The sequence below is a fragment of the Tetrao urogallus genome (genome assembly GCF_951394365.1).
Source record: "Tetrao urogallus genome assembly, chromosome: 3".
In the NCBI taxonomy this organism is placed as follows: Eukaryota; Metazoa; Chordata; class Aves; order Galliformes; family Phasianidae; genus Tetrao; species Tetrao urogallus.
The window spans coordinates 70,880,340-70,898,696 of record NC_136815.1 but is presented as its reverse complement, the minus strand read 5'-3'; the positions used below and the strand labels follow the sequence as shown (position 1 = coordinate 70,898,696).

The 18,357-nt window shown below is 35.8% G+C and overlaps 1 protein-coding gene across 1 annotated transcript in view; it reads right to left on the bottom strand.

Moving 5' to 3' along the window:
- TRIO (trio Rho guanine nucleotide exchange factor) overlaps window positions 1-18,357 on the bottom strand; it is a gene marked incomplete at both ends in the record, with an annotated part of 224,759 nt that overhangs the window by 74,262 nt on the left and 132,140 nt on the right. Inside the window, 11 exons of the mRNA XM_079534003.1 lie at window positions 1,459-1,649; window positions 3,674-3,785; window positions 5,521-5,613; window positions 7,513-7,602; window positions 8,076-8,145; window positions 8,843-8,952; window positions 9,703-9,769; window positions 10,289-10,404; window positions 10,528-10,722; window positions 11,956-12,078; window positions 14,787-14,902. Coding sequence (XP_079390129.1) covers window positions 1,459-1,649; window positions 3,674-3,785; window positions 5,521-5,613; window positions 7,513-7,602; window positions 8,076-8,145; window positions 8,843-8,952; window positions 9,703-9,769; window positions 10,289-10,404; window positions 10,528-10,722; window positions 11,956-12,078; window positions 14,787-14,902 — 1,283 coding nt within the window. The remainder of the gene's footprint in view (window positions 1-1,458; window positions 1,650-3,673; window positions 3,786-5,520; window positions 5,614-7,512; window positions 7,603-8,075; window positions 8,146-8,842; window positions 8,953-9,702; window positions 9,770-10,288; window positions 10,405-10,527; window positions 10,723-11,955; window positions 12,079-14,786; window positions 14,903-18,357) is intronic.

The following is an 18,357-nucleotide window of genomic DNA, read 5'->3' as shown; positions in this document are numbered from 1 at the left end:
GATTAAAAAAATAAAAAGTCATTTCCCTGGGGACAACTACACTAACAACCAGTTTCTGGGAATGTTTGGATGTCAGAACTTCACAGTCAATTATCATTCAAAATGTTTTTGCTTTCCAACTAGAATAACAATCGTGAATTTGTTTCTATTTAAACAATCCATACAGACTCTGCTCCAAAATAAATAGATAGATAGATAGATAGACAGATAAATTACAAGTGAGAAATTCAGCTCAAACTACAAGAGTCCTCACTCCAAAAGATAGTTGCTAAACATTCTTACATCATTAGAAGCTGCATTTTTCCCTCATTTCCAAATGAACTGACATTACAACCTTGTGGGACTGACTTTGCAGCTCTGCCTCCTCTCCCATACAATGACGAGGCAGCTGATGCTACCTTCCAGCACCTGAAGTTTCTTTTGTATTCCAAGTTCTTCAGGGAACCAAAGGGAGACAAGATAACAAAAGCTGCTGCAGCTTTGACAGGTACTAACTACCTTGTATCAAAAAGGACAACAGGTGTTTGAAATGAAATAACAGAACATACAAAGCATAATAGAGAAAAAAGAGGTTTTTGAACTAATGTGCTTTGCTAGTGTGGACATGGAAATGGGAAAGGGAAAAGAAAGAGGGAGATGCACTTGAAGTAGACAGAAAAGGCTCGTTATTTATATCACCTAAACTTGGTCATATAACCCAACAGATCAATAGAAGAATAAAGTCCTTTAGAGTGAGAGGTTAAGTAATTGTTCTTAATAGTCTATCATAAAAACTAGTTTTGTTCCCAACCAATGCAGAGCAAACTGATGGAGACTGTTGCTTGAGAAATTCAATTGATTGTTGCTAATTTTACAGAGTGTGAATACTGCTCTCATCCAATGTTATTCAGTAAGATATGTGGATTACACTTGTAAAGCATACACATAACGAATGCAAGAGGGATTTTTTTTCCTATTTTTAAAGGGAATGCACAAATTCTCATCTTTACATTCTTTCATTAGACCATAAGAGCTATCTCTTATTCTGTAAAAGAAAAAAAAAAACCAAAAGCAATTACCATGAGATAACTAGCCTCAGTAAACAAACTAGAATTAATTTCCATAACAAACAGTTCTTGCATTTACAGACCAGTATGTGTAGAATGCCCACTGGAATAAAACTAGTGCTATTACTGTAACATGACTAGTAAATTAGTAACAGAAAAGCTTTCTGTAAATTCCTTCCACCCTTCTGCTTTCTATAGCACACCAATATTAATATAAAGCCTTCAGCAGCAGCTGCTTTTGGCCTATACTCTTTTGTCCTCGAAAGCATGAGAAAACAGAGAAGTGTGAATATTCAGTTTACGCAGCGTGCTACAATTGTTCCAGTTTGTCAGGCAAGTTTAAATGATCTGAACATAATCATAATCATCTTGACAGGTTTCTGAATATGGTTACTTGGTCTCCCATACTTACAAACAGTTTACTCTTGTAAATGTACTTGCTCCTTCCACTTGAGTCCTTTACTTCTTTACTAAAAACCAAGGACATCTCAAAAAGGAAAAGGTGCCTCTCTCTTCCCTTTCGAATTAGAGTTTTGGGGTCCCACACTTGGAAGGATTCTTGAAGGATGAGCTCTCCCTGAGATTCTATATTTTCATCAAAGCCTAAAAACCCAGGGAGAAGAAAATATCAGCATGAAAAGTTGATAATATGAGAAGTTTAAAAAGCACAGCTACTGTTCATTAAGCAATTTATTTATTTATTTATTTATTTTTCCAAAAAAAAAAAGCTGTGTTTTCCAAATACAGCTTGCAAGAAAGCAATGCTAAAAAAAAAACAAAAAAAAAAACCCAACACTGTAATAAACTAAATGAAACTGTAGCTCAAGCCTATGCCTAAATTTAGAAATCTAACTGTTAAGAAGTTTATCAACTATTCTGGCAGCATTTCGCTGGCAAATGGAAGCCCTGTTGGCTTCCCAAACTTCCCCTGCAAAGAAAATTATTTTTCTTGTGAGGTTTTTGCTACTGTAAAAAATGAGCAGCTTGCAAAGACACAACAGATAACATTCTGACAACAATGGCTCCCAAATGCCATCTCTTTTGCTGATACAGCTTCCCTACTGTGCATGCAACAAGCATGCAAACATATTCCAATAGAGAATGAAAAAAGATGGCAGCCTGGAGCTGTTGCCACGTAGATCTGCCACCTGCCTGCCACAGATCCACTCTGCAATAAAGAAATAGGAGCTGGATTATTTATCTTTAATCATAACAAAGATGAAGGTTGAGAATACGAATGAATTCTAGCAACAGTGTTCTCCCAGGTTAATATGGAGTTTTAGAGCTGCAGGGTAACAGAATTTAGTCTTCCATACTCTTCTGAGCAGTATAAAACTGCATTTTGAAGAGATACTGCTTGCCAATAGTCTCAACAGAAAAACCATCCTTCTCAAGAGAACAACAGTTCTTACAGTTCTAAAGAGGGAAAAGTCCGGAGAGCATCAGATGTAAGTTGCTTCAGCATGTTCATTCAAAAGCCTCCAGAGACACAAAGAGGAAATGTGCTCACTCACTGTATTTGTTTAACATGGAATGACTCAACTATACACGCATGATTTATTATAAAACCAACTTATGTAAAAGATTAGGATATTCTCCAGAGTCACATTCCCTGCGTTAGAAGATCATTACCAATGCTGGTCAGCATTTCTACTAACATCATCTCCTGAACAAAGCATTTAGAATGGATCCTTAAGATTGACCTATATTGCTGTTGTTTAAAATCAGGAAAGAGTAATGACCTAGAGCATTCACATGACCAAGAATCATCTGTCAAATCAAGGTACGTTTTATACTAACTTGCATGGTACTGCAAATTCTATGACAAGCTCTAAGAAGGCACAGAGAAAGAAAAGCAATTTTGACTGAAAGCACAGTAAGTTTTTATTCTGCAATGGCAGGCTAGAGTTGCTCTGCTTTTAACTTTAAAGAAATCTACTTTGCAAAAAAATACCCAGTTTTATTATTAAATGTATGATGGTACCGTCATACATGATAATGTGCCAACAGCAAAATGGATTTTGGCAGAAAGTTGTTCTCAGCACATAGAAGCAATTACTTCCAATATCAACTGTCTGCCACGAACATGATTATGCTGTACTGGCTAAGACTCATACTAAATTGGCTTACACTGACTTTTTACTGCCAGAAAATACATTTCACTTCAACCAGAAGTCTGTTAAGAAACAGGCAGCAAACAGATGTGAAAAGTACAAATTTCTTGGAGGCCATTATTTGATACATAAATCAGAAAAATCAACTCTAATACACTTATGTTCTTCTTATAAAGAAGTTAAGGACACTGCTTGGAAAATTTAGCCGAAGTTAAATCCGACCATTAATTTAGTAGACTGGTAGAAAACTTTTATTACTCTACATATTTTTCAATTCTGCAGTGGCAGAGATGTTGAGTAGGATGAAAGAACATTTTTAAAAAACTAACAACCTCTATACATTGTCCAACAATTTATTTTCTTCAGTAAGTCTGCATTTTATTTACCTCCAAATAAAAGGCATATAAAATACAAACACAGAGATGAAAAGTCCTCATGTTCTTCAGATTTCCTCGATATACAGTAACATAAAAAGTTATTATATATGACTGAGTTAGAAGACTTTAATCCTACCTTCCAACATACTGAGGTGCATGGCATCATTGGCTCGCTTTGGCACACTAAGCATCACCTCCAGGCCATCCTTAATCTCACCTTTACCCTCTTCACAGCATGTGAGCAACTCCTGCAAAAGATAAGCAGACATGAGCATCCTCTTTCTATATTAGTACAACAATGCTACTTCTAACACGCAAAGAAACATTGTAGAATGTAAAATCTATTTTAAACTTATTCCTCCAATGACGCGATAGCATATTTTGTACTTATCAGTATCTGTTCTTTGTAGAGCAACCTAAACTTCTGCCTAAACACCTCTAATTTAAATAATTTGATTAATAATAAATCTTTAGAAAACACATTAAGGACTTTTTTTTTCCTGTAAGCACAGATGGAGCTATTGGATGTAGCACTATGTCAAGATCCAGAACAGTGCAGGTCCCTACTCATGAAGTTGGTGGAAAATGCGAGAGAATAAATGTATCTGTATGTAACCTTCACTTCATTGCATCAAATACCTGATCTGTATTACTGCTAATTAAAGGATTTACTTTGTTTCATTTCCAATATTCAATGATGTACTCTACTCTGTCTTCAAACAGCTGAAAGCCTCTTAGAGACAAAAAAAGTTTGTATACAAACAACTATTAAATTAGGGACAGAAGTTAGAGAAGAGAATGTGCTGAAATGTTGCAATGGAATTTAAGGCGATGCAGTTCAGTGCTCATTCATGATACAGGAGCTGATATTCAAATTTCCTCACATTCTTCAAGTTTTTGAATGGTATCAAGATAAATTGTAGCTTGCATGACTAAAAGAACGTATTATTTTCTTCTGCTATTCTTAATTCATTCAAGTTTAAATTCCTTTTTAATGAGAAAGCCAAGTGATTCCTACTTCATAATTCCATAATTGCCTATTTCCACTTAACTACCAATATCATCCATCACTGCAGCAAAACAGAACAATGCTGCACTTAAGTTTTGGATGACAAAATAGCAGAGAAGTACAACTGAATGTCCTCTTCGAGAGGCAGAAGATTGGTAGCTCCAATATTATGCGGACATATAAACAGAATTTCTGAAACTGGAAATGTTCTGCCATCATTCAGGATTTGGGCTCTTCATCCTTTCATGTTTCACACCTCTTATCTTGTAGAAGAAAAGAAAATCCAGCATTCATCAAATTTATATCCATTTTACTATGCAGAGAAGCCATCTGGCTCTGAAAAGACTGGTGAAATCAGTCTATCCTGTCCCTTCAATACTGCATCACCTAAGACATATTTAGATTCAACAGCTGTTGAAATCAGTCCCCAAAACTTCTAAAACATGACAGCCTATCTCTATAAGTTCTAACTTAATCAAGCTGCATCTTTTTTTTGCAATGGGAGAACAGACAATAGTTTCAACTAAAACAGTAGATCCATTTCCAACTTGACATCACTGGGAACATTAGAAGTAACAAATGTTGTGCAAGTATTTGATACACGTACATACCAGTATTTTACAGTAGTTTGTACCATAAACACAGCTAATGGTTTGTAGAAAATTTGTTTCAGAAACCATTAAAAAAATACACCTGTTTATGCAGCTATTAATTACTTGTTTGCTCCAGAAATGCTGAAGATATTTTCTAAGTATACATTAACAGAGAGTTATCTTTTTATCTTTTATTTACAGAAATCTGGACCAGAAGTTTCTTATTTATGCTTTCTTTCATTTTCAGTGTTTTTAGAAGTATGCCTGCTCAGGATGCTGTAGTCTCAGAGAGAAGAGTAAAAAAGCCTTTTTGATTTCAGAAAGAGCTTTGCTTGCTTACGAGCAGCAGAATCTCCGAAAGAAGTTTGAATTAGTACTGACCTTTAAAAGAAGCTGATATTTTGTTATCCTCTGGACAGGTTTGATAAGGTAAGAAGAGATAGAGTTGGCCAGTCCATGTCGCTGTTGTATCTCCTACACAAATAGCAAGCATTTGAGGACTTGTGAATACCCACAAGCAGATTCAAGCCTGTTCTGAAAGCTATGTGGCAGACATCAGCCAACATTTCTATTTTAGCAAGAAGTAAGTAAATAAATAAATAAACGACAAGATGACAATACATTCCAGCCACAGCAAGTGATCTGACTGTGCATTTGCCTGCTCACTTTGTATAAACACATCCAAGGGTACAACTGTAAAATGTTTCAACAGACCTAAATTCAAATAGCAGTGATGAGAGACATCGAACAAGTGGCAACAATTTTATTAAGTTAGATCTATAATTCTTGTTACTTTACCTTCAGGAGAGAAAAGAAAAAAAAAAAAAAAAAACCAACTCAGTGTTCCAGGGAAAAGTGAGGACTTTTGCATACAGGCTGAGGAATAAGGTTCTTGGCATCATCTGCTAAATCAACTGATAGTTATGGAGTGTATTTCCCCAAGAGCTGTTACAGAGCCACAAGGGGGAGCAAGAAGTAACATTTTCTAACCAAAGGAAAGAGGTTACACAAGAGACTGAAAAGAAAGCGGAGCCACTTAAAAGCAAACAAACAAGTCATCCAATAAGCTAAAGGAGGAAAATATAATCACGTCATAATTACAGGGAAGAATTACAGATTTCAAATACCAATCATGGTTGAATTTCAAGGCCAGCATTTGCCATTTATTACAGTAGTGTATGCATTTTAACCACACCATTTCAAACAGCAGGTTGATGCACCGTAGCTATATGCTTTTTAACCATGATCACAGTATCAGAAATTCTCAAGATGGGAATTTCAATGCAACTCCTTGAATTTACCTGTATACAGTCAGGCCTTCACTTTTCTATTCCACCTGAAATGGATTAGAAAATTGAGAGCCCTGGATACAATAGTAAAATACAGGGATCAAAGGAGATTGCATCAAAAATGGTAGCAAGAATAAATTTCTAATACAAATTAATCAGAGCCCCTTATTGATTCTTAAAGTAGCATTTACTAAGTTTTTTCTTGAAATCTTTTGGTCATATCTGCCTGTTTTCATGTAGCCCATTGGTTCTTGTACAGTGACTGAAAACTTAAGAGAGGCTTCACAGAAGGACTTTACCTTTAGAATTTCTATCACCCTAGTGACAGACTTGAAATTAACAGAAAGAACTTCAGTGATATTATTACTCAAATGTCCCCCACTCTGCTTTTATAAAAAATACTAAAAAAATGTTGCTGTCACTACTAGTAGCTCAGCACAGGAAAGGTGGAAACAAAATGAATAGAGAGCAACATAGTTGAATCACCTATAGATGTACTTTCAACCATACCAACACATCCTTCAAAGCAGCCAAAATTATCTAAAAGCTCAAACAGCTGCTACATTTTGGTCTTCTCTTAAGTGGAATGTTACATGTAGACCAAATAACTTTGGGGATCGAAAGAGCAATGGTTGGTTTAGCAGCTATAAACAGTGCAAGTCAACTGAATTACCACTGCAATCAATTACAAGTTAAAGCTGCCCCAAGAAATGTAACAAAGACTGTCATTTTTATTTTGTACAATGCAACCTAAGCAAATTAAAATGCTAAGATTTACAGAATGTGCTTGAGAAACTGGAGATTTATGTTTTGGCTGCTGCTGCCCAAACCTGCTTACACTTCTGAACTGTTGTGATATAACAGTGACTTCTAACACTGATTTGACTGATTTAAGAGACCAATTGAGGAATATAAATTAATGGAGTAAGGGATATAATTGACTTTCTTAAGTTGACAGTAAATTGCATTATTAGTAACAGGAAGCTTGCATATTCTTAAGAAATAAGGCACTTGACATAAATAAATATAGGTACATTATTCAAAATAGGAAGACATATTTTTAAGATGGACATAAAGTACTTACATCAAAGTATGCTCCTGCATGTTCTAATATTAGCTGGGTAGAATCTGGCTTATTTTTGCAGTAAGTAACATACATTTGGAACTTGTCTGCCTGCAGATCAAAATGAAAATTTATACAGGTTATCACAGAGCATAACTTCTGTCTCAAAAACGTTTTCTACAGTTGTCAAAGAACGTATCTTCTGTCTCAAGAAACTAAGTGACATAGAATTATTTTTCAAGTCTGGCAGCACAATAAAATGTATCAGAAAAATGAGACTGAAAGCAACAGTAACGTATGTGAAAGTAGGTAATACATAGCTAATAAAAAGATACTGAACTAAACAAAAAACCCACATGCAGGTTTAGGCAACCCACGTAAACTTTCAGAGCAGCAAAGCACAGGTATTGGAGAACCATACCATAATTATTTTTCAGTTAAAGATACACAAAATTTTACTCAAATTTCAAAGAATAGTTACTTTTACAGAGACTCAAGATACAAAGATATTTGAGATCTATTATCCACCCCTCCCTTCTTCCTATCTCCGTTATTATTTCTAAATGCAACTCTGAGTACATTACCCATGTCACAAAGCAGTGTCCAACATCTTCTGGTAACTGTTCATATTTTTCAAGCTCCTTGAGGAATATACTATCGGTAGAGAAAAAAAATACAGTGTAAGACACATGAAATATTTTCATTAGAGCAACTGATATTGATCTATTGTCTGTGAATGAAGACAGAAAACTTACTCTAATTCATACTAACAGCATGAGATAACACAGGAAGAAAGGAATAGGTGACAAACGTGCAATATAAGAACTAATATAAAGCAATTCAATACAAGTTCTGATGCAAAGATCAGAAATTGCTTCAGCACATACTTGCAGTACACAAAATTGAACGTAGTTCCCCATCTAGAAGGTTTCCTACTTTCTGAGTTTCAGGAAAAGTTTAGTCTTCATGTCAAGAGAAATAAAAGGTTATATTATTTTTGAATGCTCACATTAACTAAAGATACTGATGTTTGTGCAATATCTCTATTTTGTTGAGTTTAGTGATTTCCATCTCTTTGTGACAACTGAAAAACCTACAGCAGTATTTTAACGCACCCTAATAATTTCTTAAAAGCTCAAAGATGTCTGAGATTGAAAAAGAGAGTTTCTAATGGTGTATGTCAAGCTGCAAAAAGGAACAAATGAAACAATTTAGCCATGTGAGGAGAAATCTTTCAGATTTTTGATGGCAAAGAGTCCATTATTCATATGCACAATATTTTCATTAGGAAATCCCTTAGGTCATCATGTGGATTTACTAGTGAAATGGAAATGAGAGATAAGTCACTCACTTATTGTGGAACTCATAGATTTCCTGCATGTTTCCAAAGATAATATGCTCTTTGTTTACAATACCAGGTGGGATCTCTTCAACTCCACTTGTCATTTCCCATAGATACGTCTGCCCAGAACAAAAAAGATGCATGAAAGGTCATTAGAATGCTGAACAGAAGCACTCAGGTATCTGTAAGCATGCATTCACAGAGAGAAATTGGCAAAGATCATGCAGCAGCATCAAAAGCAGTTGTGACACTGTCTGTTGTGTCACACAGACCTTGCGATTTTGACAGGAAAACTTAAGTTCTAAAACTGACAATTTAATACAGTGCTTGAAACTCCATCATTTAAGATGCATAGTGCTCTTGACAACCTCTAGTGCTTCAGGATATTGCTTATCAAGGTCATGTCTCCAGTCTAGAAGTTCATGTTGTGTGTAACAGCTAACACTGATCATTACTAGCTTGAGCATAACAATCACTGGGCACCTTTCCATGGAATCTCCCTGAATTTCTATTCAAAAAGTCAGTGAGTAGCAGAACATGTGATACACATAATAAGAGAATTAACACAAGCTGTCCTCACTTGCAAGCAAAGCACATAAATTAAACCACTCCCTTTTCTCTCCTCTCAAAAAAAAAAAAAAAAAAAAAAAAAAAAAAAGACAAACAGTATTGACAGAAGCAAAACATATAGAATAAATTCTGAAGTGGCTGATATCAAGCTGTAATTTTAGGCTTCTTCATAATAGCTGAAAAAATAGTTAATTGGGTCTTATGACAACAAACTAAATATTTGTTTTTAAAAATCAGAAAGAAGTAGAAAGCAACAGATTGAATCTTGTCTTCAAAGATCATTGAGAAAGAAAACTTACATCCATGCATTCTCGGAGGTCTCTTACGTAAGCCTTTTCTGTCTGAATCAGCTCAGCCATAATAAACCTTAGGTGACAACAGAAAGACTAATCAAATCTCAATCTGTATAATTGTTTTGAATACATAATAACCAGAATACACATTTCTCATCAGCTTTTGCTTTTTCCACTGCTCTAAGAAAGTCTGAGAACTGAAATGCTATGAGAAAAAAGACATGAAGGAAACATGAGAGATAGCACTCTTGCATTAGTAACCAGTGCAAAAAGAAACGGGGAAAAAGATGTAAGTTTTCTTAGGTGCTTATTCTCTTTCCTCTCCTTACACATTTATTTCACATTATTTCTAAAAAAGAAAAAAAGCAGGTTAACACAAGTCTAGGATGGCTTTGAAAGTCTGAGATTCAGACATGCTAAAAATTCCTATAAGAATGAGCATGTGAATGAAAAGCACTAGGAGCTACTGAATAGTATTACTCTCTTTTACTTTTTATCCAATTTCTAAGCTTCCAGACAAGCCATGACAGTTGATTCATTATCAGGATTGATTTATGCACTCTCAGTTATTAAAAATAAATAAATTCATTACTCTTTCCTGCGGGCAGATTTTCGTTTTTCTTCATTAAGCTCATGAGCAGCATCACGCAGTTTCACTTCTGACCCAGGGACACTGGCTGGGATTATATCCAGCTGCAAGCTTTTGCTCTTCATGAAAGAAAGGAAGAATTGGTTAAGGAAGGAGACAGGAGAAAACTACAGCTAAATCAAAAGGAAGCAAACATATATATTTTTTGCGTGTGTCAGTCATCACACTCCAATTTCACTTACCGATTTATTGGAATCAGAGGAAATACCCAGAGCTTTCTCTAAAGAGGTCCTGTATTTCTCCATGCGCAGAGAAAAGTCTCTGTACCTTTTATCCACTGCCGTGACACATTTTTTAATCTCTGTTGCATGAGCATGCCCTTTTTCACAAAAGCCATCAGCCAGCTGTATCAACAACTTCACCCTCTCTTTGGTTTGCTATGAAAACAGGAAAATATCAAACAGTTACTAACTCTACCTGTCATGAAGGGGATCATTTTGCTTAACCTGCTACCAAGTACAGGTGGAGAAGTCATGGAAGGAGCAAGCTTCTACCTTTCGTTCCTTTAAATAAATACCCTTTTCTTTAACGAAATGTCACAGACTCTTTGAATCTCTTTAGTGGAGCCCAGTGAAAGGACAGGGGGAAATGGGCACAAGCCGGAAGACAGGATGTTCCATATGAACACAAGGAAAAACTTTACTGCAAGGGTGGCAGAGCACACTAACAGGCTGCCCAGAGAAAGGTTGTGAAGTCTCCTCTGGAGACACTCAGAACCCACTTGGATGCTTTCCTGTGTAACCTACCTAAAACAACTCTTGCTTTAGCAGGGGCTGGATTATATGATCTCCAAAGATCCCTTCTAACCTCTATGACTCTGTAACACAGGTTTTCTTGGGTTTTACATGACTAGAAGTAAAAACATGCTCCATATCTAATCCAGAGACTAAACTCTCCTGGGCAAGCTTTTCAGAACGTGGTCATTTTCCTTGCACTAATACAAATGAATTTTGATCCCATCAAAGGTATTTTGCTCATTACACCGAAGCACTAACATTGGGCCTGACTCACAAAGTCTCAGGAGTCTTCCCCCCCTTATACATGGACTTAACAAAAATCATATCTGTCACAGCATTACAGTTATGTATTTTGCACTTAAATGGATTAAGAATATATTCTCTAATAAGCCTCCAGAGACACAGAAGATTGTAACTCTGCGATAACTCAAAGCCATACAGTAAATTGCAGACTTTAATGAAAAGACTAATCTAAGGAGTAATTATTTTTATATTTTTCTATTATTTTTTAATTAAATGTCAGATGAATAATTTGTCTTCTTGTATTTTGTATCCTAAATGATCATGGAGCAATCCGCAAACATGAGGATGTAAAAATAAAAACCATAGACCTTCAAGGTTTCTGGTTGTTTTTTTTGTTTGTTTGTTTTGTTTCAACCATTTTTAAAATCAATTCTGTCACAAGAAATCAATTGCACATCAGGCTGATGAAGCTGAAGCAAGGCAGTGATTATCTTCTGATTCTCTTTTGTTCTATTATTTTCTAAGTAGAAATACAGAGATAAAACCAACACAAGAAAACAAAGCTTAACAGACATCCTTATTGTCTTGCTTGTTTGTTTTTTTAATGGTATTTAATTTTATTTATCTCACCTTTGCTGTGATCTGAAATTCTTCATGTTCTTTTAACAGCTCTTGAGTATGCTGAATACTGGAACCAGTGGAAGTATGTGTGGATAAATAAAACTCCCCATTGTCATGAATCCATTCCAGAGCCTAAAATAAATATCAAGAACAAAAGAAGAGTAAGAATGAAGGCAACATATTTTTGCCAATAGATACCAACTGTAATAAGCTTTTCATGAACAGAAGTTGGTGACAGTTAAATTTTATTCTATTCCACTTGTGGCATTTGTGATTTCACTCATATACTCCAAAAGTGAGGAAAAACCACTTTTTAGTTGCAACACAGGCCTGCTGAACTTCAACATAAATATGTATTTTCCAACCTTAAAAATTATTACATTAGACTGACGAATATATATGCTAAACTTCCCCTGCACTTGAGATTTAATAATCTCTTCACTCTTCACTTTTAAGTTGATATATATTCCAGTGTCACAAGGTATGGTATGTAGTTACATGTACTCATACAAGTTAAATGTAAAGCAAAGGAAGAATGGTGACATTCATCAGTTAAACTAACGTACGTACATTGGTAAAAGTCAGTAGTATTTTGTTACTGAAACCGAATTACTAAATAACCGCATACTAAAATTATTTCCCTTCCACATCCTAGCACCTTACTTTCATACTATTACAAATCATGCTGCCTCACGTTATGGTCTGTGTTCTGCCCACATTAATAAGCACTGTCCTTTAAAACATACTGGTTGTGATGAACTTTACTGTCCGTCTACTAGGAAAAAAATAGAGTCCTCGCAAACTGCTGCTTAACACAAAAATCAAATCTGTGACTGAAGACTTGCATTGCCAAGTTGTTTTCAGCTCTTAATACAGCCAGCTTTAGCAGCATGCACAAGCACATGAACTTAATAACTTCTTGGTTCTGACAAGGCCAGTATTAAATGTTGAAAGAGTTCAACACAGTTTGGTTAGAATACTGAATGTGAATGTCTGAATTTTAAAGACTGTAAGGGCATACAACAATGCCATTTACTTAGTTGCATGCTAGTGTGCATGCAAGCCTGATGAGACACTCCTGTGTCCCTGATGGAAACAAACCAAGAACTCTTGGACTAGAGTAAAGAAGAGAGGCACATCAACTGGTTGCCTGTATGATGTTTCTTGTCATTCTTAAATGAAACTTTGACAGTGAAGAATGATATGGACAAGAAGCATGAGTATTATTCATATCATAAATAACAATTATTTTGATACTTCCTCTTTTCAAATTTTTAGTCCACCCGACTTTTTTTTCATGGCTTTATTACACAGTGCTGGTGTGAATGACAAACAAAACTTCCCTTCCGCAAATGCCACCCTTTCACTACTCCTTGGCAGTTCTACAGAGTAGAACATGACTAAAATTGATCTCAGTGTTGATTCCTACAGTTTAGGCCAGCTCACTTCATTCGAAGATCAGAACTGTACGCTGGAGACACACATCACCATACAGAAACTAGTGAAATCTAGAGGCCAGGTGAGTCCTTAATTCTGGAATGGTTTGTCATTCTATCACTATTCTTGCAAACTACTATGTTTTCTTTTCCTACAGCATGGCATAGCGTTCTGAAAGTACAAAGAATGGGTTCTTCCAAATTCCCAACAAAAATTTATATGAAGATAATGGTAATTTGATTTTCTGGTTAATCAGTGTAGTGTCCCAATAAAGTTGTCAGTGACTAAATGGGAGGCAGCTGTATAATGGGATTTACAATGAAAATGCTGACAGATCTTTATCTCTAGTGTTTGACCATTAGTCAGTAACCTCTGTACAAAAGCAAGTAGGTCACATGCTTGGCAGAAGCTGAAGTTAAGGTTGTTAGAAAGCGGTGAAGGGGACCAGAGGGGGGATGTTGTTGCTCTTATTTAACTCCATTCTGTGATTTAACTTGTATTATTTTCTTCATGGAATCAGGAAAAACAGATTTCAGAAATATTTCGAGAGATCAAAAGAGAACCCCAGTCATTAAGTCTCTGTCTACACTGGTTGTCAGAAAGAAATAAAAGATTAGCTTTTTGTGTCCTGTAAAGTACATCTAACCATATTTCGCACTATGGATATTGTGTCGTTTTCTGCAGAACAGGAGCTTCCTTCTTTGTCCTGCAGCCAGTTAATAAAACAAAACAAAACAAAACAAAACACAAAAAAGTATCTGCAGATCATTCCAGTTACTAATTCCATCTTGGAACCCCATGCTTAATTTTAGGGTTAGTATTATGATTAGTAAAGGAGATTATTTCAACTGTAGTTATTTAATTACTCAATGGTTATTTCCAGACTGTTAAACTTCAAAAAAAACAAAAGAAAGAAAGAAACAAAAACCAAAACATAACAGTGATCTACAACCTAAGAAACCAAGAAAACAAATACACAGAAACTGCAAAACCTTTCTCAGCCATTCAGCTATATTGTTCATTGAATTATCCAACTTCTCTGCTTTCTTGAACTGCCAATTGGTTTAATTAGATCCCTCCCACTGTAGCATGTGAGAAAAATGTTGCCATTACGACTCTGGTCCCATTACGTGTGTGTGTGAAAATTAACAAGTGTAACAAGTTTTCAAACACAAACTTGCAGAAATGAGACTAGCCAGCAGGACACCAAGCCAGTCGAAGCAATTAGATTTTCTTTTAAAAGAAATATTAAAAGTAAATAATTCCTCTTACGTTTTAATTTAATTATCGATCTTTCAGATGTTTCAAGTACTGAAGTCAGCAACAAGTTTCTAACAGTGGGACAAGCCAATCAATGTCAAATCCTGATTATACTGAAAAGAATTTCTATATAGAACCCTCACCTGTTTGGCACTTCTTTCAAACACCACATACTGTTGGCATTGATCAAGACGTCTTTTACGCATGGTCCAATAATGCAGCACACGGTTCTCCCGCTGGAAGAGTTCATTCAAGATATCTGAAGGAATAAAAACAGTTTCACCAGAGGTTGCGACAACCAATTTTGAAATAACATATCAAAATCAGTGGTAGAAAGTAGCTTATGCTGTAGAATGTGTAATGCGCTGTTTCTAACGCTCTGTTTTGCTCTTTGTCATGATGTTTTCCTTTGTCAATACTACTTACAGAAACGTTGGTTAAAGAAACTAGAGATGTAATTAAAACCTATTAATAATGTCTTTTCTTCATCCAGAGCTTTTCATACAGGGCCTGCTACTTATACAGGACTTCAAAATGTATTATGACAAAGATATTTCTTGAAGAATTTTCTCACAAAGAGCGAGCATACACAAGTAATGACAACCTGCCTGGGGTTCCAAATTAACCACAGGAAAGAACCCATTTTTCTTAATATCCAGTTTCTTATGAAGTATTTAATACATGCGGGTAAATATGTAATCATAAGTCACTACAACAACAAGCACGACCATCACAGCACAATAAAAACACACTAAATCACTAAATTTGTAATTCCTCTTGGAAAAAAAAAAAAACACAAACAAAAAAAAACAAAAAACCCCAACAACAGTGTAATTGAGTATGCTGACTCGCTCCAATATTAGCATTCATTGGGCCTTGATAGCATCTCCATGTAATCAAATACTTGTATCCACTCTGCTATTCCATTCCTGAGTATCAGAAGCTGTGCAGCTTTGAGGAGTTAATTACTGTTATCCTGCAATTCCCTGTACCTGACTTACAAGTTCTTTGATGGCAAAGGGTTTTTGCTTACAATATGCTTAAGATTTTATCTGCATTCTGCTTCTTTCATGATTATTGTTTTTCATTTCAAACAAAGCAGTTTCTTGTGAAGCTCACTTTACCCACTGCTTCTTTCAGAACAGCAGCCCTAGCGGATTTGGTAGCTACTGCAAACCCAGATAGCAAGCTGGAATACGGTGAATAAGATCTCTGCTAGGTGATTCTGTCAGAAGTGCAAAAAAACCCAAGGGAAAGTCTCTAACATTTGAAAGAAACAGAAAAGACTTAAAAAAAAAAAGGGAAAAAAGGAAAAAAAAAGAGACAAAAAAAAAGAAGAAAAAAAAAGAAAAAGGAAAAAAAGGAAAAAAAAAATAGGCTCATTCTTCACAATCATGCTTTACTTGTTTTTCTACTGACACCCACAGTTGAATATTTTCCAGAACTGAACGGAGAGTCTCATGTGCCAGGTATCACTGTATCTCTCTACCCCAAGGTTCTAGTCCACCATGCCTTACTTGCAAACAACTCAGAGACCAACCATTTAACAGTTAAACTCAGAGAAAGGGAGCCTAAGGTGAAAAGCATCTCTACCTATGGGTAACCTGGGACCAGTTACAATTACCTCCCACTGCCTCCCCAAGGATTATGAAACCTGACTGCACTGCTGCCAATACCTCCCCTCTTGGAAATACCATGGTTCCATTTGACACTGAGCACCGAGATCACCCAGAGTTTGCCTTTGGTTGGAATCTGGTAACTGCAGCCAAAGTCTTGCTGGGCAGGCTACTCTCAAACTTGCCTCAACTGATCTGTCCCTTTGCCAAATCATGCGCTGATCTGCAATGAGCAACACTGCCTCGCCTGCTTTCTCTGTTTCACTTCTGCCTTAGGCCACATCTGAAATGTTTGCATAGAATATATGGTAGATTTCTGGGGGACTGTCATTATATTATATAATACCCCCAACTAGACACTATATAAAAAGAAACATCTTGATAATGACGCAAGTGAAGTAGTTCTGACACTCAGCAAGAAAGGTGAATTTAACTAATTGGAACAGCATTTGTTCTGTCAGGACATGATGCAGATGGCAAGCCAGTGAGAGACATTTGGCTGAGTCCCATTAGTGTTACTACCATTAATTTCTTGGACTGACAAGGAACAGAAAAAATATTCTATAAAATACTCATAGGAAGTTACAGAACATAGACATTTAATATCAGATTTAGATGAGCAACTCTATTTCAAGGCTTCTGAAGTACTGTTGTTATTTTCTACAATTCCAACATTTGTTGCAAAACTAAGTTAGTTCCTAAGTTTTCAGCTTATTCTTCATGTTCTTACCAGCTGAAATCTCTCAGAGCCTGTCTCTACACATCCTGCACTCTCTATCTAAAAATATAATCACCTCTAGACAAAAGTTCCCTCATCAACCAATCCAATCATGAATGTTCAGCTGCAGCCTGTGTAGCAGAGGTAAGAAAGAAGCACATAAAATTAGCAGCAGCAGTAAAGATGAAGATGATCCGTTTCTGAGCTTCCAGCAATTGTCACTGAATTCATCTGCCATAACAAAGTCTCAGGCTACAACTGCTTCCTAAAAATTGGCTTTGGCAGGGTGTCTGATACAGAATTTGAGTTGCTATAACTACATGTCAAGAAAATTATTTACACTGGTATGAAGGGACAGAATGACAACTTTCAGAGTTCAGTATCTATTGTGACTAGTTTTCTATGAAGAATGTGTTTAGATAAACTTTGTTTAGATTAAAAAAAGAATTCTTTTCTAGATACCTTAGTATGCATCTGGGAATAAGGATCAAGTGTGCCACTGAATAAGGTACGCGATGTTTTGTAATCTTTTTCCTTTTCTTTTTTTGTTCAGCAGTTTTGCAGAAATTCAAAGGCTACTCCACTTTATTAACTGTTCTAACATCTGAATGTACTGACCACAGTCTATATGTAATTTCAAGAACACATCTGAGTACAAGAGCATGTAATGATCCTGCAGAACTAACGCGCAATGTATTTTTCCAAGATGAAACAAATGCTTAATTCTTTTTAAGAATTCTCCATCTGTTTAGAAAGTAGATTAAAAAAAGACTTTTATTTTACTTACTTACCTGGCTGAACAGGAATAGCAGAGTGAACTTTTAAATCACTTGATCAGCTGCCACTATACCATTAAGATCCCACACAAAGAAAGCCTTGCTAGTTTTATCTCAACACTCAGAAGCTTTAGTTCTCAGAATTTTATTACATGGTTTGGGGGGTAAAGAGTGGAAGAGCACATCATTTATTTTTTTCCTACTTGGGAACTTTTTTTGCTTTTGTATTTTTTAAAAAAATTCATCACAGACGTTTTAAACATATATCATTCATCTAGGATTGTAAACGTACACAGAACATACACAACACTGTCATTCTGAAATATTTTTTTAAGGACATTAGCAAAGACTTTCCTACCTTTTTCTCATTTGAACACATTTATCTCTAACAGAGTGACTATTTCTGCACAAACCACTTTTGGAACTGAATCCTATAGAAGTTTGTCTACAAATCCTAAGATTTTTTTCTTACTCTCAACAAACGCTGTAGCTACAACTTACTGCTTCCTATTTGCTTCAGTTTTGTTTACTAGTACTAGAAGAGCTAAGTGACATGTTCGCCACAATTTTCTGTTTTTTAATATAGTCTGCATGTCTGCAGAGG